Below are 13,104 nucleotides of genomic sequence, written 5' to 3'. Positions count from 1 at the left end.
AAATAATAATAAGATGAAAGTAAGCCATAATATAACATACTGAAAAAAAGTAATAGAATAGTAGAATAACCTCGCTTTATTTGTAACACACACATACATTACACAGGTTTTTCCCACAGACATGGGATATTTTAAACATGGAATATTTTGAACAAAATGATACTTTGTGAACAGAAAGGCACATCCATTCCACTGCAGGTCATTTAACAACGAATCAAAGGTTTCAGGCTCCACTCATACTTGCAGCTCATCAGCCCAGTGGCTCTGTGGGAGATCAGAGGACCAATTAGTAAAGCAGCACCTACATTCACTGGTCATACTTCTATCTATCCAGGTAGAGACACATTCCAATATCCAATCTACTTATTACACAGACATATGTGTATATCGTCTACAACCTGGGACACAGACGGTGTGATCTCCTCCAGGTCTCCGGAGCAGCAGTGTTTTTGGCGGATGAGACTCCCCCACAGCACAGAGCAACGACAGGCCGGACATTCACCCTCCACAGGCACGAGGTGGGACGGCTCTGACTTCAGGAAATGTTTCGCGAGGCAGATCACATGACCGCTCATTCCACAGCACGGCTGGAAACAGCTCAGCTTTTCTGACACCTGTAAAAGGATGTTCACCATACTCACTATGCTGCCTGAAACTAACTGATTGTATTGAAATAAAGGTTGTTTGTAACAACACAATCAAAAGACTCTACCATGACTAGCTCTTTGCAGAGAAAACACCTGGATGTCTCCTCTTCTTCCTCCTCCTCCTCCTCCTCCTCCTCCTCTCCTGCAGACTGCAGCTTCTTCTTGACTCTCACACTCCCAAAAGCGATAGGGACGTGCAGCGGAGGCTGCAGGTTGGGCTCAAAGTCCATCCTGTACTCCTGCTTGAGCCAGCGTGCCGTGAGAGGCAGTCTATTCCAGGGTGCCGCCCGCAGCATGTTGGAGACGACGCGCCAGTGGAACGCAGAAGTGTCATGGCGAGTCGAGTAGGATGTCCGGATGTGGCGTTAGAGTTTCCATCCTGTGAAAACGTCCCTCAGTGACAGTCAGCTGCTCACAGCTGCACTTTCAGTCCATCAGGTGATGCTCGTGATCAGGAAGGAGGGACCTCACTGTATGTACAGCTATCCAGTGTGTGAGCACTTTGACCTGCTGTTGACTTCTTGTGCCAATAAAAACGGATATCTCTCTCTCTCTCTCTATGTGTGTGTGTGTGTGTGTGTGTGTGTGTGTGTGTGCGCGCGCGTGTCATTATTTATCCTTTTTTGCATAACATGCACATACAGTATATGCATCCTGTGTTTAGATCGCATGGAGAAAATAAAACTAACTTGCAAGAAAACATGAATCCTATTTAGAACAATGTTGTTTTCACAAAGTAACAAACTAAACTGAAATGGTCAAGGTACATTTTTATTTTACGAAAACGTTTCCCCACCTAGTTTGCAGAGGAAATGCATCTCAATAAATGTTTTCTCACTGCGGTCAGGGCTTCCAAACAGCTGTTTGATTGGCACTTTTTTGGAGACATGGGACCGGAGTTTAATTGGCCACCATTCAGCCAATCAGGAGCCCCGTTTTAAACAGCTGTTTCTTAAGAAAGACGTGCAGTTGGAGTCACGTTGTCATGGCAGACAAATAGACAGACAGACAGGCAGACGCGGGGCGGGACCTGTAGGCTACATCTATGGGCGGGACTCGAACACCCAAATCCACAGTTATTGCAAAACATCTGACCAGCAGTCTCGGAGCGCTAAAAAACTTGTAAAACGGGAAGTAATCTTGGATCAAGTGACCATGGCAGGTAAAAACATGCTTTGTTAATACAAAAATGTGCCGTTTTTAAGTCGAAAGTGAGGAAAGAAGGACATGGAGATCTATGTAGTTTGTGCAGAGTGATGAAATCCAGATGTTGTTTTCTGCTTGAGATACTGAAGCTGATTTCCGCCGCACGCGCGTCTGCAGCACGACGCTCGTGCGTCTCTGCATGTCAGTTTATATGTTTATGTGTGTATATGTTTATGTGGGACATGAGTAAGAGAGAGTTGCTCGTTGCAGATGCAGCAGCGTTTGTGGAGGAAGGCATCGGTCCGGCTCAGAGCCCGCTGGTCGCAGTCAGCTTCCAGAGGAACGTCCACCGGAAGGAGAAATACCTGGAGGCTGAGCCCAAAGCTCTGGGGGTACAGTGTGTGTCCGTCTGCGTGTCTCTTCACAACTATGCATGACCTCTGTGAGCTCAACATAAACGTGCTATAAGACTTTATAATAAGTCCCCTCTGGCCAGATCCTCCTTCAGTTGACTCAACATCAACAGCAATAGCCCTAGCACCGCTTTTGTTATTTGTTAGTCACTGCACATACTTTCATTTTTGCACTTTCTTTATTGTTTAATTTCCTAAATGAATACGCTTTGCTGTTTTGTTGTATATATTGAGTATTTTTCAATCCTGATATGTTATGTCTTCTATGTAACTTGCTTGCTATGCTACTGTGACAAACTAATTTCCCCTTCGGGATGACTAAAGTAAACATTCATCCATCATCCATTCATCGATCTATCGATCTCTATCTATCATATATCTATCTATCATATATCTATCTATCTATCTATCTATCTATCTATCTATCTATCTATCTATCTCTATCTATCATATATCTATCTATCATATATCTATCTATCTATCTATCTATCTATCTATCTATCTATCATATATCTATCTCTATCTATCATATATCTAAAGTGTCCCCTCTGCTGTCCCCAGATCACTCAGATTGGCATGAGTGTGTTTCAGATCACCTGTGTGGCCGTGTTTCTGTCCAAAGGCCTGAGTCTGAAGCAGGCTGACATCCCATTCTTCATTTCCTCTCTGCTGGTAAGCACGTGGCTCACTCACATATTAAACCATGATCAACAGGTGATGACAATTCAGTATTGTACTTCCATAAAGTCAGGGGACTTGTTAGAGACTCAAAATAGAAGGATCAAATCAGAAGCTGACTTTTAGTCTTGTATGGATCAAATACAAAATAAAATTACAATTCCCATAATGCAACCAGTGGCAACGTTTCTTAATATCTTGATGGAAAAAAACTACATCTTTCAAACTCCACTCTGCAGGCTCTCAATTGTAAAGTTGTCCAAACTCAAGCTCAACAACCCTGATGACACTGTGGCATTTATGTAAGGTTCACATGGAACTTCACTGCTATTATTGTATTGTATACACAAAGAGTTAATCAAACGAATATATATATATATATAAAGATATACCTCAAAAGCAGATTTTATTTACTCACTTACTTCTACTCGTATTTGCCAACATATTTGGCTTGTCAATTCATGAGACCATGTCCATTTGCTCTTCTAGCTGTAGTCAAGCCATTTTTTTTTCATCCTAGTGACTGTGCTGTCAACTGGTGGAACTCTGGCTGGACGCTGAAATGTTTGGTTTGTGTGATGTGTGTTCTCTTTACAGCTGACCATAGCTGGGAGTTTGGCTGTGGCAGCAGGGAACCTCCATCTGCCAACGGTGAGTTACCCGGCTGAAGAGGAGACACCAGCATGATCGCCAATGTACATATACAGTATATATATATATATATATATATATATATATATATATATATATATATATATATGTATGTATGTATGTATGTATATCAGCAATGTACAGTATGAAAACACTAGCACATACTGCCTTCAGAAACGACCAGAGCATTTCTCATCCTCACTTCCAACTCCTCAAATACCTATCAGTGGTCCCACGCTTCAAACTATGATGCATTAGATACCAATCTAGTTTCACTTTTTAGTCAGTTTTCACTGATTATGCATAGTGGTTTTCAACATAAGATTTCAATATAGGTTTATTTAGTTTTTAGGTTTGCTTATGCAATAAAACTGCTTGGTTAGGTTTAGGAAAAGATCATGGTTTGGGTTAAAACAAGTATGTTTGTAAAGTAAAATTTGTTGGTTTGTTATGTCATTAGTGTGAGTTTGCATAAGTTGTTAAAGAAAACTACTGTAAAGTAAGTCAAAATTGACTTGTTTCACACTGGACATGAACAGGGGTCTCTTGGGTGAACATCATGTGTTTGTTTCACCCATCCAACCCTGCAGGCTTTCTTGCTCTCTACACTACATCAGTTGTTCTGAGCATCAAATGATGGGTATACAGACGCTAAGGTGGGCCTCGATGCATCGGTATCAGACGCCACGGGGCACCGACCACGCCAGCGGTGTGAGAACGGGTTGATTACATGTCTTGTCATGAGAAATGAAGACCATTTTGTACTGTTGGACTTTCCCTGTGACAAAAAGAAGTCACTTCAGTCACTTCCTCTCGGAGAAGTCAGATGAGTCACTGGGTAAAGTTGAGCCGGTTGTTACACAAGTCCACTGACACTGGCTGACTTGTCCAGATTCAGCCGCGTTGCTCTTTTCACTGGAAGCGACAGACAGAACTATTTAGTGAAGAAACAGAGAAGCAACGACTTGAGACACCGCAGATGAGAGTGGAGCCGGTTAAACCAGCTGTGACGCTTCATAACATTCATTACACAATTTATATCAGAATCAGAATCAGTTAATTTGCCAGGAATGTTTACACAAACGAGGAATTTTTCTAGGCGGAAGGTGCATACATTAGACATGAGACGTTAGACGAGACAAACAACAATCAACGACAACAACAGTGCAATGATATTAAACCAAGTGTAAGATAAAGTGCTCAGACAAACAGATAATGTTAATGTAAGTGTATGTTAAAGTGACGTGTGTTTAAGTTAAAGTGTATGTTAAGTGACATGAGTGTTTAAATATGACATCGTCATACATCGTACAACGAGTAAATTGAACATGATTTGCCTTTGCAAAAACTTAAATTTCAGGATTTAAATGTCAAGTCCTTTGTCTCCTGTGTTATCCAGTCTGTAAATGTCGTAGAAAGAATACGTCTTCTGTTTTTCAGCTGAAGGCCTGTTTAGGGATGCAGATTGTGGCCTGTGGCGGCTCTATCTTCAACTTGATCTGTTCTCTGGTTAAAATGGATTTTTCGCCCTACCCCTGCTGGAATTATTACTATGATTCCAACAGCACTCATTCAGAAGAAACCTGCCAGAACATTGACGTGAGCTATAACTGTTTGTTATGAGAAGAATTATTTCATGTTTCAGAGTTGGATTACATTACCTTTTTCAAATCTAGCGCATAAAGAGAGTTAGCAACAGATATCCAGTGTTATCATTTTGGCAATGTTGTGTTCATTTTCTTGTTCAAGAATTAGTGATATTCAAGTTTTTAGTTTACTATTCTAACAATTGTATTCTAAATATGACTGACCAAAACTAGGAAAATATTATCCGAGTTGGGACCAAAACGTTCTGTATTTTGAAATATCAGTTGATGATGTGATCACTGACAGCAGTTGCACCTTTATTTAAGTCCAGTATTTGATTCCAGAGAGATAAAAGCAGTTGAAGTGTGAGTTGAAGATGACGAGATTAAAGCAATTAAAGAGTAACAGTTAAAATGTCCCTTCACGTGAGAAAGCAGATAACGTGTCAGTTAAAGTGTAAGTGATAGAAGCACTTAAAATATCAGTGTAAGTGTATCATTAAAATGTATATTTTTGTGCCCATGTTCAGCTGCCGCTTTGTGCAACCTTAACATGTCTGTTCACGCTTTTCATTATTTTCTTTTTGTCTTTCTTTATTCTGACCATGCATCATTTCTGCAAATCATTCTCCCTATTCCAGAGCACCCATACCCATTTTTTTGCTGAGGTTGTTGTCATTCAGGCTGCTCTGTTGGCCATCTCCATCACTCTGGCCGTCTACTGCTGCAAGGTGGTCAACTGCTGCTCGCCAGCTCCCAAAATGGTGAGTAAATGCTGCCGTAGCTGTAGCAATACAGCTGCAAAGATTTCCTGTATCCACATCTGGTTCTATCATGGGGCTCCGCTGGATAACAGGCTTTACTACTAATGGCTAAATATATCTAACCACACGAGGAAATGAAAGATGCAGTCCAATAAGTTTGAGTAACTTTGAATCAACATTCCATGGCTTATATTTCTTCTTTTTCCTGTTTTCTGTCTCTCTCAGCCGGTGATCACTGTGCATGCGGCCCCTGTCCAGCAGTGACGAGACAAAGTGGACAAGCGCAGAAGACCTTTTTCAGCTACTTACAAATGCAATACAAATTTAAGGCTGCTCTAATCAATGTTTGTATATTAACAATGGATCAAATGACTATGTGTAATTTGAAAGAGGTTGTTGTGGTCACACACCTACCCACCTGTCCAGCAGCCCACAGAAGACAGACACAGTTTAAGCCTATATGGTGAACACAGTGGAGCATTTAGCAGGGAGTTGGTGGAGACCAAACCAGTGCTAAAGGAGTCTCTTTTGTTCTGACATTCAGAGGATGGACTAGAACACGACTGAATGCTAATGCTGCTCTGATCTGCTGGCTGTGGAGAATATGCAATAAGTATTTTTTTACGTAATATTCATAGCAACTTTATTAAGGTGTTCATGTGTCAATTGTGTATTTACAGCTTGTTCCACTCCACTCAAGTGGTTAAAAAAAGAGAAAAATCAAACTTCAGAGGTTTCATGAGCTGAGGAGCTTAAGAATGAATTTCAGTATTTCTAGTTAAATCACTATGTTCTCACACTTTGCATGTAACTATATTTTTTTCAAGATATGTCTGTTTTATATGTACTCTAATGTTAACTGTAATCATAGGTAAATAGTTACAACTGTATAGCGTGTAATGGGAATGAGTCCTAAAACACAACCTCTGCATTTTCGGTTTTCTGGTTCCCTTGTCTCAAAGTTAATGGCTGAAATATTTTCTGCAGTTAACACAAACTTAAAGTTTTGTTCTACAACATAAAATACCTTTGTCAATATCCCACTCGAGAATTTTGAAGCTTTTACGTGTGTTGATTTGCAAAAATAGAAAAAACGCATTGGCTTTTTGTTGAGGGAACCAGAGCGATGCTAACGGTTAGCCAACAAAAACCCGTCATTCCTGCACCTCTACAGAGGCAACAACGAATGTAACGCTTCCAGCATAAATAAAATCACAAAGTTATACACATTAATGCTTTTCTGAAGATTTCTTTTCCAGATTATGAATTACTTTATGATGATCACTCCCTATATAATGCTTTACTGATGTTCCCTTTGGGATTGCAACTAACATTTATGGAAAATAAAAGACGTATTAAAAATGTTGCCGTTTTTTTTTTGCCGAGTGTGGGGTGCCAACATGCTGGACCGTAAAGAAGAGTCACAGATAAGATAAACCTATATCTATATCGTGCTCCACTGGCAGCTTTTCAGTTTACCTGGACTGTGTCTCAGAGGCAAGTTGGAGATGTTCAGTAATTTGAGATAAGAAGTAAAAATAATAATAAGATGAAAGTAAGCCATAATATAACATACTGAAAAAAAGTAATAGAATAGTAGAATAACCTCGCTTTATTTGTAACACACACATACATTACACAGGTTTTTCCCACAGACATGGGATATTTTAAACATGGAATATTTTGAACAAAATGATACTTTGTGAACAGAAAGGCACATCCATTCCACTGCAGGTCATTTAACAACGAATCAAAGGTTTCAGGCTCCACTCATACTTGCAGCTCATCAGCCCAGTGGCTCTGTGGGAGATCAGAGGACCAATTAGTAAAGCAGCACCTACATTCACTGGTCATACTTCTATCTATCCAGGTAGAGACACATTCCAATATCCAATCTACTTATTACACAGACATATGTGTATATCGTCTACAACCTGGGACACAGACGGTGTGATCTCCTCCAGGTCTCCGGAGCAGCAGTGTTTTTGGCGGATGAGACTCCCCCACAGCACAGAGCAACGACAGGCCGGACATTCACCCTCCACAGGCACGAGGTGGGACGGCTCTGACTTCAGGAAATGTTTCGCGAGGCAGATCACATGACCGCTCATTCCACAGCACGGCTGGAAACAGCTCAGCTTTTCTGACACCTGTAAAAGGATGTTCACCATACTCACTATGCTGCCTGAAACTAACTGATTGTATTGAAATAAAGGTTGTTTGTAACAACACAATCAAAAGACTCTACCATGACTAGCTCTTTGCAGAGAAAACACCTGGATGTCTCCTCTTCTTCCTCCTCCTCCTCCTCCTCCTCCTCTCCTGCAGACTGCAGCTTCTTCTTGACTCTCACACTCCCAAAAGCGATAGGGACGTGCAGCGGAGGCTGCAGGTTGGGCTCAAAGTCCATCCTGTACTCCTGCTTGAGCCAGCGTGCCGTGAGAGGCAGTCTATTCCAGGGTGCCGCCCGCAGCATGTTGGAGACGACGCGCCAGTGGAACTGCAGACTCGACTCTTTCCTTGAGCGCCGGGGGACGTGGGAGAGGCGCCTGGAGGAGTGAGGGTGCTGCCACGCCCACTCAAACTGACAAGTATAATGATGCTCGTTTTATTTATAGATGATATCATAGGGGAAAGCAGGTCTTCTTAATCAAATCCAAAATCTAAATAATGGATTAAATTGTGTTTCTTCTAATAAATTAACATTATATGGTAAATGAGCAGAGTGAGAAAAAGGTCTCCGGGAATTGAATGTTCAAAGGACATAGTTTGCACTACTAAATCTGCTAGGGATTAATCATTTGATAGATTTATTTAACATGTCAGTACTTTTTCTAGGGGCCTACAGACACTCTGTATTTAGCAGCCTAAGATTTCCAGGTGAGTTGAAGTCTGGAAAGCAACAAGATACCCTGTCGAGATGTATTGTGTAATTACCAAATAAAACTGTTTCTCTACATTTTTCTAAACTAAACTATGAATGTTGTTTCATCAGTATCTGCAGCATCTAAGACAGAAGACTGTGAAGTGAAGTGATTCATGTGATGTTTGTTGATTATGTATTTCTGCCTGAGAACATAAGGAAACCATCAGCTCATAGAGTTGTTTTTCATTCAACAACCGATGACTCGTTGGGAAGTTTTGTTTTGACTGTAAATACACATTACAGTAACTGTCTACCATGTCTGAATATTGATTCTGTAAGCATCTGAAGTAGAAACGCTGTTTACTTTCACACCATGACAAACAAACAGGTGAATACTATTTGCTCTCCATGTTTTCAATGAAATAGAGTGAGATAGATTTCATGTTCACAAAATAGTGTCCAGTCACAATCAAAAAACATACTTACACGAAGGGCAGCAATATCCGAGGGAAAGCCATGAATGATGAGGACCATCTCCCTGAAAAGACAAGGAGCAGAAGCAGAATAGGACTGATGCTGTGATCACACACTGCTGCTGATCGTGGACCACAGCAGCCCCATGAGGCTCACCACGGTCCTCTTCCACTGGTCCTCTTGGCTCCCCCTCGGTGCCGTCCGGCGTTGTGCTGTCCGATCCTGCGCTCCGGGTTCACCGTGAAGCCGATGTAAATCCGGCCTTTAAATTTAGGATTGATGCAGTACAACATGTACACACCAAAGAAGCGTTCTACCTCGACAACCATTGCGGAAGGACTTAAGCAGCTCCTGCTTTAACGATAGATAGAGCCTCCATGGAATTAGCTAAGTAACGTTAGCATAACGTTAGCTGATTAATGTACATCTTCAGCTAGTAAACCATGAACAAAAACAAGAAAGATACAAAATATTATAAAATATTGGCCTATTAAGTTACAAACATGTACCGAATGCATATGCTTCAACACATGTTCACGCATAATTTAAGTTACCCAGAGCTGACTTTCAACAAATGAAATGAGTTAGCATGTAAACGCTGTATATCTTAGTATTTTGCCTGATCAAATATGTTTCAAAAGGAATCAGTGGGTTATTCTGCGAGGCAAATGAAACGCTCACATCATGTATAACAATTAAGCAATAGTGCTAAATGTCAGACTGTGTTAATTTAAAATGTATCTTTTCGTTTATATGAATCACTCTTAACATTAAGTTCGTCTTTCTGCAAGGACCCCTAATATTGTGATTCGCTCCTTTAAAAAAAATCATCCCGCCCATAACGTGTACAGACAGCGGCTGATTGGTCAATCTCCGGTCAGTGACGCGCCCATTGATGCCCACCTCTTCACGCACGGTTGACTGAAAATAGCGACAACGCCGTATAATACACAACCTTTGGTAATGATAAACTTCTAAATTAAAACGACACTGTGGATATATCAACTGTGATGTAGACATTTTAAACTTGAACAACACTACAGTACTTCCGGTGTCAGTTTGTCTAAAGTCTACGTGTCTCTGACTAGAAATCTATACAGATTTAGCTCCAATGCTACAGATGTACTAACCAGTAATATGTTTTGTTAACGCAGACATGGCTATTACATCGGATCACATCCGGGATAAACTTATCAAGGAGCTGGCGGCTGTGCACGTGGTAGGTTTATGCTTATTATTTGTGTTAACTTAAATTACATGTTCTATCTCAACGTCAATGCACGTGTGTGCTGCATTGAGCAAAAACTCACTTCAAACTGATATTTGATGTGAAATGAATGTCATGCAATTCATCAGTTGCTGTAATATTAGGCCAACAAATGAAGCGCCACTAAATTGAATTTGTTTGGTGAACATGTGCGATACGTGGTGCTGAGCAGCCTCTCGGCTAATAAAACAAGGTGCAATATAAGCTTTAAGCAAATGTAAAACCATGTCAACCCGAAAACTGTTCTCCCTTTGTGTTACTAACATTAATGAATGATGCAGCCCTGGATGTTATTTACAAATACAAATCCCAAATGACTCCCTTCGACTAGAAATAGGCAGCACAACAGATCACATCATCACATACTTTCATCCTGTCTGCTGCAGGATGTGGAGGATACCTCACCCAACAGATGTGCTGCCAGCTACAAAGTCCTGGTGGTGTCGATCCAGTTTGAGGGCAAGCCGCTGTTACAGAGACACAGGTATTACACACATAATAACATAGTACATGTTGTAACACTACACAACATAGTGCATGTTGTAACACTACACAACATAGTGCATGTTGTAATACTACACAACATAGTCCATGTTGTAACACTACACAACATAGTGCATGTTGTAATACTACACAACATAGTCCATGTTGTAATACTACACAACATAGTGCATGTTGTAATACTACACAACATAGTGCATGTTGTAATACTACACAACATAGTCCATGTTGTAATACTACACAACATAGTGCATGTTGTAATACTACACAACATAGTGCATGTTGTAATACTACACAACATAGTCCATGTTGTAATACTACACAACATAGTGCATGTTGTAATACTACACAGCATAGTGCATGTTGGTCTGAGTTTGCTCTCAGATTTGTGGTATCAGTTTAGTTTGAAATAAATTACAAGCAGGGACAGTAGTCATACCTCATATCGTACCAGGTAAGTTATTAGGAGTAATAACTGAAACTGATGACGAACCTTATTAACCAAAGCTGAATGTGTCTCATGCTGTGCTTTCTGTAAATGTTATGCCTCTGTTGCTAGAAGGCTCTATAAATAGGGATGACACAATACCAGACATGTAGTAGTCAGTACCAAGACCTGTGAAATGCAATGCCACAGTACAAAACATTACATCCCATGTACTTTAACATACACTTACCATTTGATTACTGTTTTTTGAAAATGTGTTATTAATCCCTGATGATCCGCCTCAAGTTTCTAGCCAGAAACTAATATGTCCAACCTAGAACCTCACCAAAAATAAATCTCCTTAAGGGTTCCTCCTTCTTTTTTTTTGCATAGATATCCAACTACAAGATCGCTAAATGACAAGTTAGACTACACTTACACAAACAAACATACCCCAATATTCCCTACAACAGATCAAATAGTTTGGAAAGATCCTCACACGTAGTATCTAAAGGTGTAGTGTATGTAGAGATGTGCTGTTTGGTGTATATGCTGTTTGCAGTTAAAAACTAAATTTCCAATTTACCTATCTAATCTAATTTTAATTTGTTTGAAAAATAATCAACCAGAACATACACACCTTGTATCTCTATCTAACCCACTTTACAGACTCTTAAAGGGACAGTAATATATTTATTTATTTATTTATTTTTGGAGACAAACTAGATTGATGACATAAGCACATGTAGTGCGCACTCCCAACCCGTGTGTTGTGCCGTAACAGGATGGTGAATACGTGCCTAGCAGAGGAGCTGAAAGAGATCCACGCTTTTGAACAGAAGACCCTGACACCAGAACAGTGGGAGAAGCAGAAATCACAATGACACACACACATTCAGTATATCACACTCGCATCACTGCAGAGTGTCTCCTATGAAACAGGCCTTGTACTTCAGAGATGTGGAACCAATACTAGTGCTCTCTGTAAATCAGCAGAATTGGTATAAATGCAATGCAATGTTCTGGTGGCAATAAAACACGTGGATGCTGTATTTTGTCTTTGTTGGTGTATTGTTGAGTATTGGACACATGTTTTATATTTGCCACTTAACATCATCATTGCATTCTCCACTCTGATGAATTCATATTTCAGAAATAGTAAACGCCAGAATGAGAAGCAGCATATTGTAACAAAAAAGGAGATCAGAAACAAATGCACAGAATAGCCCTTTCCAACCTGACAGGAAAAGAAAGCGGGGAAGTGAGGAGATAAATGAGACACACCTGTGAGCTGGGGATGGGAAGAGAGGAGTGAGAGTGGCGATAATAAGTCATATTCAGTTTCTGGACAATAAAATAGTTGATCTATGTATACCAAACTAAACGAGGGATGTGGATCCCGGGAGGAGAGGTTTCCAAAGAACCGTGTTCAGTCCAGCCTGGACCTGCCTGGATGCCACGGTGGGCCATTGATACATCCCTCTACTGCAACTCTCCAGGCTTCCCCTTGTTTTCCCCAAACACACACACACACAGTTTCTCTGGATTTAATGGACATTGTGTGTGTAAGACCGTATGTATAAACCATACACTTTTGATTTGATCATTTATATTTGGGTAAACCACAACAGTGAAATTGAGGAAAATTGATTGGGTTTGCTTATTTTGTGCCTTTTGTAGCAGG

At 40.5% G+C, this 13,104-nt stretch overlaps 4 protein-coding genes across 5 annotated transcripts; 2 read left to right on the top strand and 2 right to left on the bottom strand.

Moving 5' to 3' along the window:
• Positions 1–66: 66 nt before the first annotated feature.
• On the bottom strand, positions 67–1,009 carry LOC306734308 (structure-specific endonuclease subunit slx1-like; the record flags this gene model as incomplete). Its single annotated transcript, XM_079215665.1, has 3 exons — positions 67–264; positions 399–614; positions 713–1,009. Coding segments are annotated over 3 exons (543 nt in total), but the record flags the coding sequence as incomplete, so codon positions are not given.
• A 731-nt stretch (positions 1,010–1,740) lies between these two features.
• LOC306734774 (membrane-spanning 4-domains subfamily A member 4A-like) lies at positions 1,741–7,237 on the top strand. 2 transcript variants are annotated; one of them, XM_079216163.1, is made up of 7 exons: positions 1,741–1,809; positions 2,064–2,185; positions 2,768–2,878; positions 3,482–3,535; positions 4,976–5,134; positions 5,763–5,885; positions 6,111–7,237. In XM_079216163.1, the coding sequence occupies exons 1-7, from the start codon at positions 1,803–1,805 to the stop codon at positions 6,147–6,149; spliced, it is 615 nt and encodes a 204-aa protein (XP_079072289.1). In that variant the 5' UTR covers positions 1,741–1,802; the 3' UTR covers positions 6,150–7,237. The 2 variants fall into 2 exon arrangements, with proteins under 2 accessions (XP_079072289.1, XP_079072290.1); XM_079216164.1 differs by lacking the exon at positions 4,976–5,134.
• Positions 7,238–7,487: 250 nt separating this feature from the next.
• Positions 7,488–9,554, bottom strand: slx1b (SLX1 homolog B, structure-specific endonuclease subunit; the record flags this gene model as incomplete). The annotated part of the gene is made up of 5 exons (XM_079215404.1): positions 7,488–7,685; positions 7,820–8,035; positions 8,134–8,469; positions 9,238–9,289; positions 9,382–9,554. 5 exons carry the CDS (start codon positions 9,552–9,554, stop codon positions 7,656–7,658), a joined length of 807 nt encoding a protein of 268 aa, XP_079071530.1. The 3' UTR covers positions 7,488–7,655.
• Positions 9,555–10,125: 571 nt separating this feature from the next.
• Positions 10,126–12,460, top strand: LOC306734712 (bolA-like protein 2). The gene is made up of 4 exons (XM_079216092.1): positions 10,126–10,185; positions 10,380–10,444; positions 10,879–10,976; positions 12,205–12,460. Exons 2-4 carry the CDS (start codon positions 10,382–10,384, stop codon positions 12,302–12,304), a joined length of 261 nt encoding a protein of 86 aa, XP_079072218.1. The 5' UTR covers positions 10,126–10,185; positions 10,380–10,381; the 3' UTR covers positions 12,305–12,460.
• The last annotated feature ends 644 nt before the right edge of the window (positions 12,461–13,104 follow it).

This window comes from Taurulus bubalis, assembly GCF_910589615.1.
Source record: "Taurulus bubalis genome assembly, chromosome: 3".
In the NCBI taxonomy this organism is placed as follows: domain Eukaryota; kingdom Metazoa; phylum Chordata; class Actinopteri; order Perciformes; family Cottidae; genus Taurulus; species Taurulus bubalis.
The sequence above is the reverse complement of the archived record's forward strand: the minus strand, read 5'-3'. Positions and strand labels throughout refer to the sequence as shown.